The 23,033-nt window shown below is 45.1% G+C and overlaps 1 protein-coding gene across 2 annotated transcripts in view; it reads left to right on the top strand.

Annotated features, from left to right (window-relative positions):
* Nucleotides 1-23,033, top strand: part of LOC108926619 (multiple C2 and transmembrane domain-containing protein 2-like) — a 62,517-nt gene that overhangs the window by 37,359 nt on the left and 2,125 nt on the right. For both annotated transcript variants that reach the window (XM_018739416.2, XM_018739417.2), the window contains 7 exons: nt 43-117; nt 755-874; nt 11,360-11,479; nt 12,549-12,590; nt 17,309-17,418; nt 18,407-18,516; nt 20,198-20,295. In XM_018739416.2, coding sequence (XP_018594932.1) covers nt 43-117; nt 755-874; nt 11,360-11,479; nt 12,549-12,590; nt 17,309-17,418; nt 18,407-18,516; nt 20,198-20,295 — 675 coding nt within the window. The remainder of the gene's footprint in view (nt 1-42; nt 118-754; nt 875-11,359; nt 11,480-12,548; nt 12,591-17,308; nt 17,419-18,406; nt 18,517-20,197; nt 20,296-23,033) is intronic.

Raw genomic sequence — 23,033 nt, forward strand, 5'->3', positions numbered from 1 at the left:
GAATTTAAACCAGCAACATTAAATTCTTCCTTTGTCCCCAAGGTCAGAGCAAGTATCAGAACCTTCAAGCCAAAGGAGGCAAAGTTCATGGAGGATAATCCAAAGTTCTCCAAAAAGGTGTGTCTGTTTAACTACTCTTCATTACTTAAACATTTAATTAGGTCTGTGGATGTAATTATTCTGCACTGTAATTTCACGATGATCTCTTGACCTCACTCTGCTTTAAACATACAAGGTGTAGTGGAGGCACTTACATCACCTTTTCACCCCGGTATGGTGTAAGCAGTGCCAGATGCATGAGTAACGTGGCGACAAAGGTGCTTCATTGCATGTCTCTGTGTTAAAACCCTTTCTTCTCACTGACTGCAAAGTAACCACCAGCACCAACATTTTTCACAAAACATTGTTAAGCTGCAGCTCCAGCACAAGTGCTTCTGTACTCATTCTCATCACGAAGGCTTCCCATAGGCCTGTGAGACACAGCGGGGTGGCAGTGGCCCTCAACCCGAGGGCTTCGCTGCCGCACACTGCTGAAATCTTGAGGGTAGGAGCTGAACCCAGGGAGCTCTCCATATGCTCATCAGAGATTAAAACAGAGAACCACTGGCATATTAAAGCACGTGTTTCCTCTTTGTTTTCCCCACAGTTTGCATTTATGTGCAGTAGTTACATTTTGTGAAACTCAGTCTGGAGAATGAGCAGTGCATATTATGTGTTTTGCTAAATGCACTTTTTCTTCACTACCTCCCAACAGGTCTTACAGCGGAACGTCTACCGTGTTCGGAAGATTACCAGAGCCATCATACATTCTCTGCAGTACATTAAAAGCTGTTTTCAGTGGCAGAGCACACAAAGGAGCATAATGGCCTTCTCGGTAAGTCATTTCTGTACGTGTTAATGACTTCAGCTCCCCCTCGCTGCAGCATCAGTCGCTCCTGGTGGCCTGCGTTAAAGCCGCTTGCTTTTCGGGGCCCTCGGCTCTTACCTGAGGAGCGTGTCTGTCAGACGCCCCTCCCAGGTCATATTCCTACTGCTCAGCCTTGCAGATTTTATCTGTGACATGTTCCACAAATCTCATGCTCCTTCCCAATTAGGCCTTTAACATACGGCTTCAAAGAGCCAGAGGACTGAGTGCCTTTTAACCCAAGCTCTTGTTACTCTTGTTACGCCGGCCCTCTGTGGTTGTGCGTCATTTTGTGGGCTTCTCTCTGTACATTTCCAAGTGTAAATAATTGGCCAGCGCTCTTCCCCTGCCTTTGGGGGTGAACGTTTCAGTATCAAATAACCGTCGTTTTGGTTCTCGCCACCAAAATTGGTTCTCCGTTGATTCAGCTGTGTGTCTGTAAAGATTACTAATGAGACTCTGTGATCACATTGCCTGGGTCACTTCAGTTATCTGAAATAATGTGCATTTGACCTAATCCAGCCTCTACCAGCAGACTCATCTAATGACTGGAAGCATCCCTTAATGGTACAAACCCAGGGAGGAATGTGGGTGGGTCAAGACTGATTACTGACGCGTTGTACAAACGCAGACGAGCGAGGGCTCTCAAGCAGACGGGCAAGGACAGCTAGGGAGGGACTAACAGACAGACAAGCGAGCAGGCAGAATGACCGGCAGACAGACAGACAGGCAGACAGATGGACAGACGGAATGACAGGTCCTCCCACAGTCTCTGGGTGACCTCATTTACGATGAATCATCCTGTTTCTTTGAAGAAGTTATTTTGATGGCTTACAGAAACACTTCTAAGGAAACTTTTTTGCATTGTTATTAACCATATTGTACCAGTGTATCTTCCTTGCAACCATCTCTGTAATTTTACAAACGGCATTTCTCAGAGTTGTAAAACTGCGGTCATATTGCTGCTTTTGTAAAATGAGACTCAAGTTTTATTTCGGTCACGGTTTACATTTACATTTATCTGACGCTTTTCTCCAAAGCGACTTACAATGTTAATCTACCTACAATTACGTAGCCATTTATGCAGCTGGGTAATTTTACTGGAGCAATTTTAGGGTAAGTACTTTACTCAGGGCTTCTACAGTCGGAGGTGAGATTCGAACCTGTTCAAAGGTAGCGGCTATGACCATTACACTACCAACTGTCCCTGCGGTGTTGTGTTCGCCGTTGTTTGATCAACGTAGAAGAAAGGAATGGAGCAGCACGGAGTCTCCAGCCAGGCCACAGTCAAACACCTCCAAGCTCTTACTGAAGGGTCAGGCGGTCAAACTTTTGCGCAGTTTCACTAGAAACACTGACTCATCACTCAGTCCGGTATTTTTTAAAACCCTGACCAGCAAACATAACACTATACAGTGCACTTCTAAGGGGAGGGAATGTGAAGGAGAAAAACTGTTTTGTGGCCATGTGGAATTTATTAATGTCTAGGGGAAATTAGTTTGTTTTTCGTGTTCAAAATCAGTTTAAATGTACCGAGGACAATGACGTGTTTGCGTGTGTTCATCCGGGGAGAGAGAGTGTGGTTCATGTGAGGTACAGGTATCTCGACTGACACGGTGCTTTGTGGGATGCGTACGGCAGAGATGAGCCCTGGGCGCCGTCTGTGTGGGTGGGATGAACGCGGGCTCCGATCTATCGCAGGCCTGGAGGCAACCCATGTGGAAGAAGATGCCCACTTGCTAATTACACTGCATCTTCCTGGCCCCAGGATGTTCACAAGCACCCTTCACTGCGGTCTGTGGAGCTTGGCAGAAGGGAGCAATGCCACAGTGGAAATGAAATGGGATAAAGGCTTGACATGCAAAACAAACAGAGAAGAAATACTCATTTCTTAATTACTTACCTGCTGAGCAGACCAGCTAGTCCACAGTACTCGTAATAAACAGCGTCTTATACTTTTTACTGTAGATTTGGCTCGATATTTCACTGAAGCTGTCAAACAGGATTTTTGGCAGCACCACTGCAGAGTGTATCTTGGGACCTGAACCTGTACCTTAGGCTTTGACGACCGATGAGCCGCAAGTCCCTCTGTGAGTTTGCTCCTATGGCTCACGGCGACCTGCACGACCCACCATCATCAGAGTCAGCTTAAGGCCAGTGCTTTGCTCACTAAGTGACCATAAGGTTTTCGTAGTGAGCTGCGTAAGGCGAGGCGCTGCCCCACACGCCACTGAAAGCACCATACTGTTGTATTTACCTCTTTAGGCTGCAGTAATAAGGTAACTGGGTTTGATGCTGGCGCAGAGGCCCTGCTTGCCTCTCTGATGTGTATAATTACACCCTTTCTTGCGGCAGTCCGCTGCTCAGTGTCAGCCCCTAGGAGTGGCGTTTCTCCGGGCCGCTGTGCGGCTGCGGAAGCTGGCTCTTCACACGCATTGCATTATTCATGTGCTTCCATCCAGGGCTGTTCGCCATTGGCTGTGCTGCCCTCTTTCATGGGGGAAAATGAGGTAAAAATCTCACACTGTCCCACTTGTCATACTAACTCCTTCTCTCAAGATCAAGGCACCATATACTTTCAAAGCAGACTTTTTTCTTCTCAAATTAATTCAGTCTTTGTCGAATGTGTTTCGTATAACAAGGTTTCCGTTCATTGAATTAAAACATAATTGTAGTGGCAGTGTTTATTTTGGAAAGCTTTTATTATGAATTAACGGCCTTTCAATTGCATTGAGAAGTTTTAGCGGAACAATCCTTACCGTAGAAAGTGCTTTAAATAAATTTGTTGTGGAGTCCTGGAAATCATACATATTCCATTAATTCATTTCGTTGCTTTAAAAATTATTTTGGGAGCTGATGATGACCAGTGCGTGGGTTTCATTTACATCATGGAAAAAGATGGACACGAACCTTTTCAAGGTTCAATATATGCTGGATGGACCGGTGCAAACTCTGCTGTTGGTTCTGACAAAATTGAATCTTTCTGAGTATAGTCATTACATGTGGGGTCATGGGTTATGCATTTTGATTGCATAATACATTCTATTAGAGAGGAAGATGGTATTCAGCCTGATGCTGCTTCCATTTCTCTATTATGGTTTTTAAAACAGGGGCCCTAATTAGCAAACTTTACAGTATGGTACTTGTGCCTTTAAAAACTTCTTGCATATCCAAAAAAAATCTTCTCAAGTCCCCAAGAATACAAACAAACAAAAAGTGTGGGGATTTTCAATGCTTGTTTACCGCACGGTAATGAGAGTGGGCCGTGCGCTTCGAAAGTTTGACAACTGCATGTTACGCTCAGGGAGAGGGCCGCAGTGTGACACTTGAAAGCGCAATAAAATACTGCCCTTTTAAATGTTCTTTTCTGGGAGACGCAGCGAGATGAATACTGTATACATCAGCAGCGGCTCCACGAAGGGGTCAAACAGAGTTCTTTCCTGCTGCACACGCCGGTGCCTGTAGATGGAAGTAGAGCACCACCGAAGAGGGGGCCTGCCGGCGACAGGGACCCGGAGAGGGAGCGCACTCCCACAGTTGGCGGAGGGCTGGGGCGGTAGGCCGGGGGGGTTCTGAGAAAGTGAAATCCCCCCACCCCCCGGGTCTAAAACAAACTTTGAATGCAAGATAATGCTCTATTACACACCGGATGATTCCATCTAAGTTGGGCACTGTTCCAGCGCAGCAGGAGCAAGTCTTGTTTCAGACCTGCACATGAACTTTGAAGTCAACAGTACAATTTCCATTTTTGGGGGAAAACAGTGGAAAGGGAATAAAATAAAACGAGAATGGTTTATAGACGGAGCGAGTCTGAGGTTTCCGTTAAAGTGTTTTAGCTCTATAAGTAGAAATAATGTTTTAATTTAACGGTAGCTTTCCTGTCAAGAATTTCGACTAGAAAGAGACCATCCGTGCTTTCGTTGTGTCTTGTTGGCGTTGCCAGGTAGCCGTCGCTTTCGACGCCGTTTGACAGGCTGTGAAATGCTGATTGCTTCACATCACAGCCAGCAGAGATGGCATCTGATGAATGTTTGATGCCGCACATCTGTAAGAGCTGCTGGCAGTCGCAACGCTCTTCGGGTATCACGTCTTCGCAGGCGAGGGCAAAGGCTGCTGTTGGACATGTGGGTCCCCCGGAGACAACGTGGGAGGTGGCTCGAGGATACCATCCGCACCCATCCACCCGGAAACATCGGGACGTCCACTATACGTATTGCCATCAGCACGGTAACAGTTATTAATAATAACATAATGCTAGGAAACGTCATGTTTATTCCGTTTGCTGCATTGCAGTATGGCCCCAAGCAAGAGCGAAGAGAGCGCACACGCTACAGCAACATGTCTCATTCGCTGCCCTCTTCTTCTTGCTTTGTACAAGTTGGTTAGATTCAGCGTGGACTGTGGTTCGCCGGGCAGCCTGGGGGCACTGGAGGAGAGCTACTTCTCGCCAGACTCCAGTTGTGACCAGAGCACTGAGATCGAGTCCACAAGATTGTGTGCGTGATCCTTGAACTTATAGTGGTAATACTGGCAAGGCAGAAATTTGAATTTCAACCACACTTGCATCTTTTAAATGTTTGTGAGTTATTCTGAGAATACCCATATTTTGTTAATGCCTTATTTTGCTGTATTTTCTTGCGCAGCATCATGTCCCTGAATGTCTGGGATTAGCTTGCAATCCCTGCACAGCACTGTGTCCTGGCGCGCTGCCACGCCGGAGGCACTGTCTCATATCAGACAGCGCAGGAAGGCTTTTTCCACCAGGCGCTTCAGCCGAGCTCCGCAGCACCGCAATTTTACAATTTCAGGAAGATAATTATCCCACCTGTGCACAACAACAGACCTGGGACACTTCTGTCATGCAGTCACACACTCAGTGCTGTACGGAGCATCATTTACAGTCTATTATTATCATTGTTAATATTATTATTATTGTTATTATATTTCTTGGCTGGGGATTTTATCCACAGTAATATACCCTTTACCAATTTCTATAGCTATATCCTTTGCTACAGAATTTAAGGTGAAGGACACCACCGCAAAGTCAATCTCAGGCATAAAACCAGCAGCTTTCATGCTACGGGTCTGTGTCCTCAGTCATTTTACAGACAGCCGTCCTGCTAACAAAAGATTTTACCCTAGAAATGGGGAACAGTTCTACAGAGCAGTGTAGTGGAATTTGCCCTACGCAATGCCTTAATTTAATTTTCCATTCTATAATATGTGGAAGATGAGACTTGCAAGTGGATCATTAATATGACAGGCGCACTGACTGCAGGGAGGAAAAGGAAGAAAACAGCTAATCTCGCTGGGGGAAGGTGTGAATTGCATGTACACGTATGGCTTTCCGCAAAATTCCGCATGTAAGTGCTGTAATGCTGAGGTCTCTGAGGCACCCGCCACCTTGGCAGTCACAGAGGACACGTCTCCCTGAACGACGTGGCCCGTGACCCAGCAGGTAACGTTCCCGTGTCCTGAGTCTGAACCCGGGGCGCTGGGCGGATGAGCGCTTGCATGTTTGGCTGGTGGTCCGTGTCAGCACTCCTGCCACGGGGGGGGTGTCCTGCGCTGACAGTGACACTGGGTGGCCCCACTCTCCCAGCAGCTACGTACTCTTAAGCCTTTTGGAAGAGTAGAAGTGATTTAGTTCCCGTTTAACTTCAGGCGCAGAGAGGTGTTTTGCCCTCGATTTGCTCTTTGTGAAGCACACTTTCTCACTCATCGCCCAGAGAGATTTCCAATATAAGGCCAGGGGGAAAGGCAACCAGCATGAATGTGAGCTGCCCACCTGCTCTACCTGCCCCACTTTGTGCTTTTGGCTGCCCGCGTTGGCGACGGGCTCCCCGGGCCTGTCGGCAGAGGAGAGAAATGCAGGGATGAGCAATGCACCCACAGAGCCTTTGATTTATTATTCATCCCCCAGTTTTTTCTTTCCTTTTTTAATTGAGAAGCATTAGAGATTATGCTGACTGCCCTCGATTTCACCTGGAAAAGTGAATGTAGATTGCAGCAGCGATTATGCAAGGTTCTCTTATTCTTTAGGTGTATTTAAATCCCCCCGCCCCCCTACTGCTTCCTCCATCATCTACAGCCTGAAGCCAGGCTTGTTAAACTTGTTTTACTCTGCTCACTTAGTGTGCTGCAATGAGGCCTGTAACCCGTGCTGGCGATACCACCCCCTCTGCCCCATTACTAGCCACAGGCTCAAACCTACGTGTTGTGTATTTGTAACAGTGTGATAGCGGAAACAAGACGATACTTGTGTTCATTTAGCCCCCCAACAGGTTTGACCATATGTCAATGACAGCAGCAGGTAAAAGGTAGTGCCATGCTAATGAACTGGTCTTAACCATACAACTCAACAGGTACCAGAAACCCCAAAGGGGCTCTTTTTTTTTTTTTCTTCTTTTTTTTAAATATTATATACCTTTGACAGCAGTACTTAACTTGAATTGCTCCTGTAAATTGGAAGCTTTCTAAGGTGCTTCGGATCTGCTAAGAAACTAAATTATGCAATTAGGAAAAGATGCATGTAGCAAGTAGGGTCTTTTTTAACCCTTGCTTACTGTCAATGACTGAGCCCCACAGATGAGCTTATTGCTTAAAAGAAATAACTTTTATTCCACATGCTCTGGTGGCAAGTAAAGCAAACTTGAAGACATAAAGCTTGGCTTTGCATGATGGGAGATGGGAACAGGGGGCCGCCACAGTGGCTCAGGGGCCCAAAGCAGTCGTTTAGATCATTTATAGCAAGAGCTGCCCCTGTGTATAAAACATTCACAGCCCACACTCCGGTTGTGTCGTGTCCTCAGAAGCAAGTAGGTGGTGCAGTAGCCTATTCCCCTTTTAACAGTTGGAAACATACGGCGGCATTTTAAAAGACTCTTACAGAGGTTGTCCGTACCCTTCCGTTCCCGGCGGTGCAGTGTCCTCCACCGGGAAGAGAGGGGGCGGTGTGCGTCGCCACGCTCGCTTAGCTTTAAGACGAGTTTATCGGGCTTACTGTACTAAAACTTTTGCTCACTGGGGACCGAGGGGTTTGGGAGACATGCAGAATGCATTAGGAAGAGTCGTGTTAACAGCAATGTAGAATTATTGTATCAGCTTACTTCCAACTTCTAACCTTGTAACCTAGTGCAGCAGCATCCTTCTGCTGCCTTCTTTACATACATTTACTGTGTGTGTGTGTGTGTGTGTGTGTGTTTGTACTTAACACAAACAACACATAACACAGAAACAAATCCTGTACAGTTCTGTTCTTTACGTTTTAAAAAAGTAATAAAAATCCCGTGCAGCATTATTTGAGCTTTTTTTTTTACTCCTCTAGCAATATATTCATCTGTAGTTTATATTTTACAATTTGTGGAGACAGCCAGTAAAGGAGGACAGTTTTACTGCCGGTATCACTTTTCTTCAAGAAGTGTTGGGGAGACTTATAGGGCCTCTCAAAGTCATATCCGATCTGCTGAGCGGTAAAAGATGGTAACACAACTCTTAAGGCTGAAATGAAGGCCACATTTTAGGCTAATTAAAAGGTGGATTATTTTCAGTGTAAAGGCACACTTTAGCCACATTTTCTTAGCCCTTCCTTTAATCACTCACTCCCGCTGTTAATAAAACATAAACCATTTAGTGGGGAATTAGCTACGTCTCAATTTCACAAACGGGCAGAAAATGTGAGAAGACAGGGAGGTATACCTTGCTTGTGGACTTTAATGAGGGATATCTGACATGTTTTATGGCGTGTGCTTCTCAAAGTGCAATGGCTTTCCCAGATGTTCACGTTTACCTTTTTATTAGCATATAAAAACACTGAAATCCCCCTCGCGCACACTGACACACTGCTTGGAAGAACACAGGCAGTTTCTGACAGATTTGGTTTATACCCTCATTTAGACACAACAAATTATATTTCTGTACGCTTTTATCCATTCTCCAAGCCATGCGCAGTTAGCAGAATTTGCATTAGTGGGCGATTATGACTACCTGTGACAGATTCTCTCTGCCGACTCCCTGGGTGGAAATGAATTGCCTCCCTGCGTTAACTCACACGGCAAGATAGAGACCAGGCAATTAGAGTTTAGTGGTTAATGTAGCTGCATTTGCACGAGGGCAGCGGGTTCAGCGCTCCAGCTGGGCTGGAGTCGGCTTCCCGGCATTGCTTTAAGGAGCACTCTGCATGCCACCGGCTCCCTGTCCTTAACCCCAGAGACCTGCCCCGAGCGCCGCGACCGTCACGCAAAACACAGGTCATACATCGCTGAAAAAAGATGCTCTGTGATGACTTCCTACACCCCTCATGAATATTTATTTTTATTCAAATTTTCACCTGTTTTCCCTCCCTCCTGGGAACAGATGAATTACAATAATAGATTGTTCTGTTTGGCTTGCTGTTCCCTCAGGTACGTACAGTATGTTTTACATTTAGCTTTATAAGGTGGTGTATTTTGACGCTTTGTGAGAGGAGCAGGCTGACGGGTGACAGTACGAGGTCAGAGTTCCTGTGAAGACCCTTCTGGAGGTCTCCCATATGCTCCCCACATGCTGGCTGATATGTCCTGTTTACAGGCCACAAGAGAAGCCTGAAGGCCCCGTTAGCCAAAGCTTGCCAAATTGTACCAGACATGTCAGCAGCATGATGTGGTGCGGTGCGGTGCGGTGCGGTGCAGTGCGGTGTTACCGCAGGTGTGAGCTGCATTTCTTCATTTTTCAGTAAATACTCTTTATACCCTAGAGTCAAAAGTACATCCGTTAGCCTAAACAGTCCTGACAGCCCTGCACCATTTTAGTATAATGTAGGGGGTGCGGTGGCGCAGTGGGTTGGACCGCAGTCCTGCTCTCCGGTGGGTCTGGGGTTCGAGTCCCACTTGGGGTGCCTTGTGATGGACTGGCGTCCCGTCCTGGGTGTGTCCCCTTCCCCCTCCGGCCTTACGCCCTGTGTTGCCGGGTAGGCTCCGGTTCCCCGTGACCCCGTACGGGGCAAGCGGTTCTGAAATGTATGTAAACATGGTCTTCAAACGCACAGTGTGGCATGCAGGGGCGTGGCTCAGCCCACTTCCGGGATTATCGGCTACAAGGTGTAGCGTCACTGTTTAAATAACCAAACGGAGGACTGGAACATTCGCGCTGTGGAGCTCAGAACTGGTGTAGATGCAGATGCTGCCCAAAGCTCTGCTTTTATGTTTCTTATGTGTTCATTTCACTGTTTGTCTTTTGTTTTAAACACTTAGTAAGTCTGCCTCATACTTCCTCACGTCTGGACCCTCCCCTGAACCGGGCGTGCAGTTTTTGTTTGGGAGCAATAAGTTATCTATCTGTGTTTTATATATGCACTCACTATTGTCAGCCCCTTGTCTAGGTCAGGGTCACGGTGGTCCGGAGCCTACCAAGGCACTCGAGGTACACCAGTCCATTGCAGGGTAAAGTCACGCACTGCAGACAACTTGAAGTCACGTGTTCATCAGAAGCACATGTATTTGCACCGTGGGAAGGAATCGGAGCACCTGGAGGTAACCTGTACAAACGTGGGGAGAACATGCATACTCCACGCAGAGCCAGATTCAAACCTATATCTGAACAGCCCAGATGCTATAAGGCAGCAGCGCAACCAACTGTGCCACCGTGCTGTTCTTCAGTTTCTTTTTAATAGGGACATAAGGTGAAAGATGATATTTCTTTAATAACCATTTTTTTTTACGTGTGTGTGCGTGTTGCTTCGACAGTAGCGGACAGTGTTTTTGATAAATAAACAGTTTGTGCTGATGGTTTGCCATCAGTTTCTACAGTCTAAGGTATCTTGCCTTTATAATTGTTTGTGATAAACTTGTTAGTATGATTACCAAGTCCGTGCAAGAGTTCTTCACATCTCTTTCCTCAGCTCTCTTAGATAACCTCATTCGAGGCCGTGACTCATTAGGTTGTTAGTAAGTGGGTTTAAATATTCAGTTCCGATTGCTGCACAGCTGTGAAATGTGGTGGGAGTCACAGGCAGTGCCCAGCGCCAGCCCTCCGCGCAAGTCTGAAGGATTATTTGTTCAGTATGAATCATCCCGTTACTGCCGGGGGTCTCGCATCTCTCGGTGCCGCCTCGGTGACGGAAGCGGGCGCCGAAAATGTACCCATATGCGAGCAGTCGCAGGCAGACAGGTGAGACGCGTCCTCATCTGGAAGGCACTGCCAGTGCTGTTGGCTTCCTGTTCCTGAGAATTGCACAGTACCGGGCAGGTGGAGTCTGTGTTTGGGAGGTTTTGTACAACCCAGTTGTTCCCCACCAGTAGCATCTGAGACTTGACAGAGTGTGAAGGGACAGGACTGTAGGCCACTCTGGCATAGAGCAAACCCTTGCTGTTTGTCTGAAGAGCTGAGAGAGGAAACCCCAGTGAATCATATCTGTGAAGTCCTATATATCTCAGAGCTTGTGAAAGTCACAGGCCCCACGGTCCTCTGTCATTTCAGATCTTCCTGTTCACTGTGTGGCATTGGGAGCTCTTCATGCTGCCTCTCTTCCTCCTCCTGCTCATCGCCTGGAACTACTTCCAGGTTGCTTCTGGGAAGGTCAGCTATAATCACGATCTGGTGAGTGCCGCTCAGCTCGGACCAGGCCCGACATGCACACCTCCCGCAAAGCGCCACCGCTTCTTATTTCCATCTAAATTGAGCTGTGTTTACATTTATTCATTCAAATGTTTTCTTCCAGAGTGACTTGGTGTTAAGCTACTTTCAGTGATTTTGCCCATTTATACAGCAAGTTAATTTTTATTGTACCAGTTCATGGTAAGTACCTCGCTCAAGGGTACCGCAGTAAAAGCTGGAATTTGAACCCAGGTCCTTTCATCGCAAGATGGCAGCTCTGCTACGTTACTTGCAAGTAGTTATACATATTCTGTATACCATAAAATGTTGTATGAGATCAAAAACGGAAACCACACACAGTTTTGGCTGCTTTCTGTCCCAACGGAAACATCACCATATCTTGCTAAGATTTCACACTCTGTAAATCGATGTCATGCACATTGCACCAAGAGGGCACACACTGTATTGTGCCACCCCATTACAGAGCGCACACCTGCCCCCTGCAGGCTCCGACACAACCCTTTTGCTACCTCTTTGCGATGTTATTCTTCTGAAGTGGCTGTCACAGACCAATGACAGTGGCATCGTCTTGGGGCAATGTTAAAACTAGGGTCAACCCAGATATCCTGCTTGGTCTAGCTATGATCATCCACAAGCCAGGGTCATCATGCTGTAGGGATGTGGGGGTGGGGTGGTGGTACAATGTGGTTTGCCAGGGCTTAGGATGACTTGATGTAAAACGATCTGGGCAACAGCAGCCCTGATTAAATGCATTCCTGTATCTGTGTTTTTTGAATTTGTTCTCGGAAGGCTGTAGATTGCTTTTCTGTAGCCCTACTGCATAGCCCAGCCTCTGTGGCGTAGCTTTCCCTTTGTGCAAGGTCCACACCACAAGGCCACATTTGTGCGGTAGCGGGCCTCTTTCCCATGGATTGCATGTACAAGTGCAGATTTCCATTATCTCAGTGCTACAAAAGGCCCAGCTGCCCATGCGCCCTGTTGTTTCATGAGAGAAGTTAGAATGGTGCTTGGAACGACTCCTTACACTTACATACTAGTCTCTCTTCTATAGGACCACATGGACCTGGGTGATGATGAAGAAGATGACGAGAAGGTAATTTTAATTGAAGGCTGATTTTTTTTTTTTTAACCTCTCATTTCTTCTTTTATTCATAGCTAGAGTGAAATAATAGAAAAGAAAGTCCTCTTATTTTTTCCCAATTTTGTTGGCATAGATAGTATTTGGAAAAATGAAATAAGTCATGCTTAAGTAATTTGCCATTTAATGTGTTTAAGTGAATGTAGCAATACATTGGATGCTGAAATTTTTGACTAGGAACCGGGGAAAATTTTCTGATTCATTAAATTATTATTGGTGGTAAACCACATAAACTCTTAGTTACTGAACTGCAGTCATTCATACTACATTATAGATATAAATTTACATATCATAAAGAGCTTTCTAAACAGACAAAGAAAAGAATTTTATTAATCCTAGATGAAATTACACAAGACTACAGCAAAAAATCTGTGATGTTGTTGCATCCACACCAGGGTTTTCTGTCCTTAACCTTGCACTCTGTGTTTTTGGGGTAGAATCCGGTCCACCGCTACCTTGACCTGACAGTAGTCCAGTGACTAAGCGAGCACAGCATCTCACATACAACACAGTATTTTACACAAGAGTGTGCAAATAAACGGAGAGCAGCACTAATATCTCAACTGGACCAGTCTGCTACTGCAACTACAGTGAGCGCGGTGGTCTGAAGTCTCATGACTGCAATTAAAAATCACAAAAATCAAACTGCCACAAGTAAAATGGCATGTGAAAACCGGCATGGCTTACAACAGGAGCACGTACCGATGACAATTATCACAGATTCCTCAGCATGCAGACCCATTCCTCAACCATGACATGTCCGGCCTAACGCTACATACTGTTCACAAGCTCAGCAGAGCCTTAATCAAACACTACTTGTCTTTTATAGGTAAATTTTTAGAGTGATATCTTTCTCAATTTGTGCATTAATGTTTGACCCCATGTAGATACTATTTTTGTATAGAAACTCTGCTGAGACACAGTACAGTATCAATGACTGTAACTATGGGGCCGGCTGCCTTTGCATTACTGTTTGCGGCTCCTGTAATGAAGGGGTTAATGGCAAGGCGCCTTCCTCTTACTGCTTTATGACTGGGAAGTGGAGAACGGAGGTACTGGTTTCAAGCCCCCCAGCAATGACCTTTCCACCCTAGGCCTGAGCCTCACATTCATATCCATAATGTGCTCAATATATTCTGTACTGATGACCAAAGGCGAGGAACTCCCCGGGTTACAGAAAAGACCCTCCTTCCAAATCAGGTCTGAAAGGAGCAGCTAATTCCCGTATTAAAATATTATGATATATGTGCATGTGAACATAAGGGTGTGCTTAGCAGTGCAGGGATTGTAATAACTGTTGAAAGGGCTGTAAGAGGACAGTGCTCTGCCTGGGAGAACAAAATGAAATGGTTATTATTTCTCTATGTTTGAATAGAAAATAAAGACACGAGAATCACACAATTTATTTATGAATATCTGCCACGGTTGTTTGTTGCATCAGCATTATATCGCTATGTTATTATGAATATAGTTTATTTTCATATTTCATTGTTTTACATGTTGGAACAAACAATGCTAACAGGATACAATTGTTTTCCCCTCTCCGTTTCCCTCATCCTTTTGTCCAATTTTCTGTATATTTCCTTATAATTCTTTTTTATTTCTGCCAGTTTCCATCATGAATGTACTTCACCTAAGTAATATTTTATTCTACAAATTCAATAACTCCCATATCAATTACCTAATTGCCACTTACCGGTGTATATTTAAAGCTGTCAGCTTTAATTTGAACCTGTTTGTTGGAATGGCTGGCATAAGAGTTTTAGTGTGACACTGTGAAAGCAGATCAGACAGTAAGGCTTTACCCTTCCTACTCTCATATCATAGTCTCCTCTATAATGTTTTTTGGTTAAACACTGATTAGTACTAAATGTGGTGACTAAAATTCTGCTCAAGTTCATTTTAAACTCATATGAATAAAGAATGATTTAGTGAAAACCTTGTCGGCATGATAGGATGTTTATGTTGTTATTGATGATACGGTTTTTCAGAAGAGATTGCTATAATGAGATAAATGTAAATTAAATATAGTGTTTATTATGGACCCTGTTACTCTTTTTGTTGTTCAGTATGAATTATAGTGGGTCACCAGTAATACTGTGAGCACATTTTCCTACCCTTTTACATCGCCATTAGTTAACCTGAAAGGAAGAAGCATTTAAATGGAAAAAAAAATGCATATTTTTAAGGAAAATCAGCATCCCGCCATCACGGGGTCATCTCTGTGTGACTCTCTCCAGAAGTACAGAGGGAACATCGTATAAGTCTGAACCTGTGAGTTGAGTAGACCTCTTATAGTAACATTCTCCAGGACTGTAGTATCCCTATGTGTTGTCACATTCCTCTAAAAGTAAGATATTATCACCGATGGTTAAAATGCTGCAGGTTTTCATTAAGGTGCCACTTTTTTTTTCCTTCATAAAATAAGTCACTGGAAGATGCGCACACATCTGTTTTACAAAGGACATTCGGATTTGATGCCATTTACTCAAATTAAAGGAATGTTAACTGAGCTTTTGTTACGCATTTTGATTATGCCTATTAACCATGTGAAAAGAGAGTTCCTCTTTACCTTTGTACTTCACATCAAATCCTTAGTTAAAAATGCTGCCTTACAAGATTGCATTTATAATTTTATCTTGAATTTAAATATGATCTGACACCAGTTTTCTAGTGACTCTTGAAAGTCTGTCCCCACTAATGCCTACCCCTCCTACTTCTGAGGGAGCTGCTTTATATTTTGTTTTCTAGGAGTAATGAAACAAGGAGCAAGAAAAGGAATTCGCAAAGATTAAAATAATCAAATGAGCAATGTGAGATTTGCAGCACGGGCCCAGCGAAAGATGGAGAACTTCAAAGGTGGCTAGGGAGATAAGTGGGAATAATCCTGAAAGCTCCTTGACGCAGACACCGCGCCTGCTTGTGTTTGTATTCTTCCGTCTTTATTAACATGAAAGGCGTGCGATGTTGTTTTTCATCTTTCAGAAGGAATCTCTGACACAGCTTGCCTTATGTGCATATTGGTAGCAGTTAAACTCTCCTCCCTCGGTAGTTCTCTCCCTTCTTCGTACTCTTCTCATGTGAGGCTCAGAACAAGTCCAAACAGCCTGCGCCTTACTCTTTATTGCTGTAAACACCGTGCTGCTGTTTTCCTGAGAAGTTAGCCCCGGGAACCTCCTCCTGCTCATTTGGCCATCGCTCCGGTAGCTTCGTATGCTGCAGAGGCACCGATGCTACGGAGGGGAGGCAAAGCAAGCGCCGAAAGTCTGCATATCCTCGTTTCACACGGTGCAGTCTCAAAACGTGTGATCTTTATAGCGAAGGCATTTTACTAAGTCGAGGTTGGAGCAAGATTGTGGCGGTCCGCCCAGGGCCCTGCAGTGGTACTTGTCTTCTTCCTGTAGCTGTGGTTTACGAGAGGAGTCCTGCTGGCGTTCTAGCGAGGTTCTCACGGGCTAGCTGGCAAGAGTTTGACACGGCTCTGCCTGGACCCTGTCACGACAAGGAGTCTGCGTCCTATCTTAGCAGGAACTCGTGCATATCTTCCAGGCTAAGGATGACAAAGAACATCAGACAGATCAACCCCCCTCCTCTCACCGCCTTCTTTCCTTCTCTTGTGCTCTCATCATTCCTTTCGTTATTTCCTCCTTTTCATGTGCAGGATCTCTGGCCCCTTTCGCCTGCACTAATCCATGTACAGTATGTCCCGCTCCCTGCGTAGGAGTTCTGCCTTTATGTACTCCAGACAGAGACCAGTCCTGATGTCACTGTCTCTCCTAGAACTTTTGGGTGGTTTAAGAACCCACTTCCGTGCACACCATATTTTGAGCAGTTTGCTGTTCGATTCACTGTAATTCATCAGCATGAAACATTTACTACACCGTCCCACTGAGCTCTTCCAAACCCAGGACACGCAACACAACTGCCCATAAATAATGCACAGAACAACACTGAAGACATATCGGGTTGGGTTTGGGTTAATGTGACCCAGTGAAATTAAGACAAGTCATAAATACATGAATCAATTAATATCAGGAGTGCAGAATGGTGTAAGCAGGAGACATTGTACCCCTCAAGCAGTTTTCCGTGAGTGCGGGTCGGCTATGGTCTGGAAGGTGTGATCATGGGCAGTTGCTCTGAGGAGGGGTAGAGTTGCAGCAGGAGAGAGGACTTGCCCTGTGCACAATTGGGGACCTACCTAATGTGCAGTTTCCTTTAGTATCAATAAATTTTTACATATCTTGCGATCTGATCCCCTTGTGGATTCTGCGCAGCTTTTCTGGGAATTCTTCAGAACAACCTGCCTGCTTACTGCCATTCAGAGTAGCCTTTTTTTAAATATGTATTTTTCCTCCATTTCATCTTCTGTTGTGCTTCATATGGATATTCACTCTATATGCCTGTTCCTAAATAGTAGGCTAGAACAATAATGATAATAATAGTAATACCGGAACAGAAATTGTGAAATCCTTACCCTCGCGACAACGTTTCGCAGGTAAATCTGAAAGCCCGCTTTTGCTTGCTCTCGGAAGGCAGGTCTGCATAGGGAGTCTGTGCTCATTACAGGGCATTCAGCTGACAAATTAGTCCTGACAGCCCTCCAGAATAAAGCCCCGGTCTGTCTGCATTCCCAAACAATTGACATTTCTCACAAGTTGCCTGTTTATTTTTAGGAATCCGAGAGAAGAGGATTGATGGAAAAAATTCACATGATTCAAGAAATTGTGGTGACCGTTCAGAGCCTTCTGGAGGAAATTGCGTGCTTTGGGGAAAGGATTAAAAAGTAAGGACAGCGAAGGTTTTTAAAAATAGTGCATACACTGCTTCACAGAATGTATATGATGATGCTGGTATCGTATGTCTCTGTCTAAGTTGGACTTGGATCTTTTTAACCCGGTCATTTTGTATACACTCAATCCTTCCTATATCAGACTATTTCGTGGGAAGGCGGCCAAACCGTCCGAACTGAACAGTTTTGTTTTTCAGTACAGTTTATATTTTTAAAACACCTGTTTAAACCTGATTTAAAACCGTAATGCAGTATATAAAGCAAAAAAAAAGATATTACAGCTGTTTAGACAAAGGGAAAATTCCTGAAAACAGCACAGTTTTTGCACACTTATAGTCACTTACAGTACGTCTACTAAAGTTTATTGGGTTCTTACTTGTATAACATCTTGCATCCTGATACTCCCTGTGGTGACGACCAGTGAAACATGAGAAATGTTTCTCTTTTTTCTTGATATCACACACTTTATTGACTGAATTTTCTAACACATTTTTTATTTTTCACAACTCTTCCTAGATCAGAAATTGTTAAAATAGTTTTTTTTGACCTTTTTACTTTTATGGAAAAATAAAATGAAATATATTATCCTTGAGTCACTTAATTTTCAGGTATTTTAAACATGCAGCCCCAAAAGAGCAGAAACGGGCTATTTCTTTTCTGTTTGGCATTTAAGTGCTGAGGTGGTACTGTGTGTGTAACATTGGTTTTCAGCCCTACCCACAGTGGACCCCTTTGTATGGTGGCTTCTGCTCCTTCCTTACATTATACATGACTGAGCTGTGAATTGAATGTGTTAAACAACATGCAGTGTTACACAGAACAGATAAGTTGATGTCATTTTTTTCCCCGTTAAATTTACTTGTGGAATTTTTAGTTCTGTAAGATTCAGCAACATACAAATTTTGGAAATAAGCCATAAGCATAGTCCTCACTCTCAGCTGACTGCTTAATTTTATTTGCTTGTCTGTATTTTTCCTTGCAGCACCTTCAACTGGTCCGTGCCATTCTTATCCAGTCTGGCCTGTCTGGTTCTGTTTGTGGCCACGGTTATTGCCTACTTCATCCCCCTGCGTTACATTGTTTTAATCTGGGGTAAGAATGGTTTGCACCACAGCACTAGGCGATGTGCTCTTCTGTCTTTTCTCTGCTTCTGTGTTCAACGCCAGTGCCTTTGCCGCTGTCGCGAAACTCCCAACTCCCAGAGTTTTCTGTCAACAGGTTGATGGGGGCGGATGGGCCATGAGATGGTGTTGGAGATACATGTGAGATTCCTGTATAGGGTTCTTTCGTAATTTATGTATTGCTCTGACCAGTCCTACAGGGATTGCGCTATAGCCATCACCACCCTGGCTGAGAGAATAATAGTTTGCTTGACCAAGAAAAGTAACAGAACTCACTTGAGGGCAATTCAAAGGCCTCAACAAGCAGAACTGGCTCCTAAATTGCAAACGCTTCTGAAACATTTCCATTTTTTTTGCATTGTAGTGTTCATATTTCCTCAGACTCTAATGTTACGGCCTGCTATTGTTAGTAAAAACCTTTGCGCGTTGATTGAAGTAAAGCGAAGAGGAGCTCTCCATTAACAGCTACACACAAAGCATCACGGATGACCTCTGATTACTTATTTTATTTAATCCAGAAAAGCAAACAGGGCAGAGTATATAACCAAGCAACACTGTTTTTTTAAAAAAAAAAGTACTAAAATGTGCAGCCCCATCAGTTCCAATGTGCCGACAATTCGGTAATTCCAAAGTAATATGCCACGTTGCGCTGTACCGTAACATGGCCTGGGGTGTGTGTACAACAGTAAGAGGAATGGACTGTACAACATAATACATGTTTCCTCAGGCAATGTCATCCAGTGGCTTTCTGGCCTGTCCCCCCTGTTAATTGCAGTAGCAGTATAGAGGCAGACAGCTGTCCCAGGAGTCAAAAGGAGGGGGTGGGAGACGACTGCAGGGTGATCTTGCTGGTAGGGTGGGGTGGGGTGAGGTGGGGTGGGGGGATGGGTATGGACGGTGCTCCTCCATCTATCTGCCTACAACACCACAGAGACGCCGAGGCTCAAATCCGGTCGATAGCCAATTCGTATTAAACGATCCCATCAAACCGCCTCCTCCGTGTGCCCTTAGCCACGCGGTTCCGAGGCACAGCTTTCAAGTTGGCGCGTCTCTGTTCCTAATGGCAGCTACACGTTCAACCGCCAAGAGCTACCGCTCAAGTGGGAGAAAAGGCTCAAAATATTCCTGTGTCTATGGGCATGAAAGATCTATAATTACTGCTCAAGATACTGCAACGTTGATAAAGGGTGCGGTGAGTGGAGGAGGGGTGCGGACCGAGAGGACGATGTTGCAGTGAGGAAAGGCTTAAATAAAGGGCAAACACATTGATTGTAGGGAGAAGTAGAGAGCAGGGCGGCTCCGTAACTAACCCATGGGCCCGGCGGCAACCTGTAGACATAGACAAGATCTATATGGGATGTATCCCAAAGCCGTTTGTGGTCCACAAATGGGTTAAAAATGTGCATTATTGTGAGAGAAATGACAGTGGTTGAACTGTTCTGTTTCAGTAGCTTATTTATACCTGTGCTTTTTTATATCTAGTCAGTCTGTCTGATTGCTCCAGATCCACCGCATTCTTTCATCATTTTCACCAGTGACACTTGAAACTTTGTGCTTTCACTCGGACTGCAGGTGATTGAAATGGATTTCTTCTGAAAGACACTTCATTATTACCTGAATATCCTATTTAATAACGGAGTCTCTTTTTGCAGGCATTCACAAATTCACCAAGAAGCTGCGGAACCCATACACCATCGATAATAATGAAGTACTTGATTTCCTCCGGAGAGTTCCTTCTGATGTTCAAAAGGTAAGAAGAGGAAGATTCTCCATAGACCTCTTTGGTGTTTGCTTGCACGCAATTCCCACGTGTTCAGCAAATGCCTCCTCCCTAGCTTGGCGGAATTGCTAATTGATTTGTAGCTTTGAAGCACCTCACCCTAGTCATGTAGCCGTGTGTGTTGATGGGCCTCTTTGGGGATCACATGGGGCCTGCGCACACTTTGGTCCAGCCAGGTTCCCTCAGACTTGTCACCCATTATTATCGCTGTTTGCCCGTGATTAAACGACACCGTCCAAGAACACAATTGGCCAGGAGCCCCGTCAAAATGGACGTCTCCGGGTCGGTGTCGGCCAAGGCCGTGAGCACGCCACTGTCACATCAGGCTGGGGAGTCAATTAATGAACTAGGGGGCTGCAGTGGGCCCGCTGCGTGCCATATGCGGCTGACGGACGTGTCGTTTGCGCTCGCATCGCACACTTCCGGACCTTGCCAGCTCAAAAAGTGCCTCTTTGGTAATGGTCGTGAAAGGGAGTCAACGTTTGCTTGCCCAAGCACGGAGCGAGGCCAGCGTGCAGCTCACCCGCGAGCCCCGCTCTCCTCCGCAGGCTCTCGGGAGAAATTGGCCGGGCGGCGTCCCAAACGGTCCGCCCGCCTCTAATCCCCGAGCTACTCGAGGTGGTCCCCCCTGAGACCGCTTGCCAAATTTCTGTCAATGCGGAGAGGAAGGCCTTTCAGAGAGCAGCGTTTTGGCTGGCCGCTGCAGGCTGGCAACATTAGGCAGTAAACATATTCGCAGGCTCATGAATGCATGCTCTCCACTGGGACACGTTGTCGGGGATTTGAAAAACCTTGTTTACATTTGATAATAGAAAACAATGGAAAGATATTAGTATTGCTTATGGAGTGACTCTGTCACACACTGGGCATACCTGACAGTAACTTCAGGATGTACATTTTAAATGTTTTGTCCTACTTTGCATTCCAACAAAAAATATGCAAATGCCATATTGGGGGATCATGTTTTTAGTTGCATCCACAAAGTAAGGCGCACTCTGCAACACACAAACAGGCAGATATAACAAAAGTTGAAGCCGACTCCAGCCTTCCAGCACAAATAAGTTGGTAATTAGTGCCTGTGTGGAATCTACAAAGGCAGCTTCAGAAGGAGCCTCTGATGGCTGCTCCTCTATCCTCCGACACACAGCATCTGTCAGTTCTGAGGAGTCTTTCCCGCTCAGGTACAGCTGGCAGACTCTTTGTTCTCTCCCTCCTTCCATTTTAATCAGGCCTAAATAATTAGCGTGGAATCTCTACCTTCATTCAGCTAAAGTGTCGAACACAAGTCTGTGAAAAATAAATAAAACAAACTGGAAACCGAATAGCAATATTTAATAATTTAAATATATATACAGTATATATGTTGAACGTATTTTTGTTCACTGCTGACAGCTACTTCAGTTCAGTTGACTAGCTGAGCGCTACTTTCACGCTCCCCAAAATGCCGACTGTTACCGTAGTACATTTCAGTACAGCGGCGGTGCTTTACCGGCACACTTTCCCCAAGTGGCACAGGTGACTCGATGGTCAAATCACTGGCATGATTACAAATATTAAATGTCATACCTGTACAATACAGGGGTTCGTTGCACAGTAATTGTTGTATTTGTTTATCGTAGTTATCATAACCATAGACTGTATTTCTAAGACACCAAATGATCACGTATACGATAGTACATCTATTACATTGCTCCCGAAGAGCTTCTCGGTGTTGAAGACTGGGCCTGCGCTGGAGGGGACAAAGTTCTCAGCTGTTCATCAAGTGTTGTATCACACACTCCTGATATTATTAACTGCACCCTCTTAAATTGCCTAATTTAATTTGCAGCTACTACTTTTACTGGTGGCTGAGCTACCTGTAGTTCCCAGGAGGAGCTCCATGGGTCTGTGTGAAGGATGGAAACAGTGGGACCAATGATGGGCCCAGTCTGCACTAACAGCCCGTGCTTGTGCGTTTTTCCAGTTGTAACATGTATAAATAATACAGTCCTTTGTGTTCTTAATATTTTATTTTTTTTTATTACAGCTGTTTTGTAATCTTTTTATAAAATGTAATGAACGTTATCGGATCGTGGGGGCCTGCGGTGGTGCGGCAGGGTTCGGCCAGTGCCTGCTGCATGGCGGGTCTGGGGTTCTTCGAGTCCTGCTTGGGGTGCCCTGTGACGGGCTGGCGTCCCGTCCTGGGTGTGTCCCCTCCCCCTTCGGCCTCGTGCCCTGTGTTCCTGGGTTGGGCTCCGGCTCGCCGTGACCCTGCTTGGGATAAGCGATTTTTGACAACGAACGGATTATCGGATCACTTAACCTTGTAGTCCTTCATCTTTGGATCTCATTTTCCTGTGATGTTATCACACATTTGGATTTTGATTATTTTTCTTTACGTGGAGGATAAACTGTTCATAAAAATAAAAGTTCGTATAACAAGGCATTCCAGTAATCATGATGTTTTTGACTTTTTTCGTACAATAACAGCCACTTTTGAAGTTTCTCTTGTTAGGCATTCTTTAGCGAAGTCACATGAAATACGTCAGCCTGCTATGAATAAAACCGTGCGAGTTTGGAACAAACTCCTAATGTTGTCCTGCTGTCGAAACGAAAAGGGCAAGCATGAAGGCCAGGTGAAAATGGGAGAAGGTCTAGGCCTGGCAGAACTTCTGAACTGTGTGCAGAAAAGACTCTCAGACCCAGTACGCACGTGTCAGAGGTGAGAT

Source organism: Scleropages formosus, chromosome 7 (genome assembly GCF_900964775.1).
Source record: "Scleropages formosus chromosome 7, fSclFor1.1, whole genome shotgun sequence".
Classification (NCBI taxonomy): domain Eukaryota; kingdom Metazoa; phylum Chordata; class Actinopteri; order Osteoglossiformes; family Osteoglossidae; genus Scleropages; species Scleropages formosus.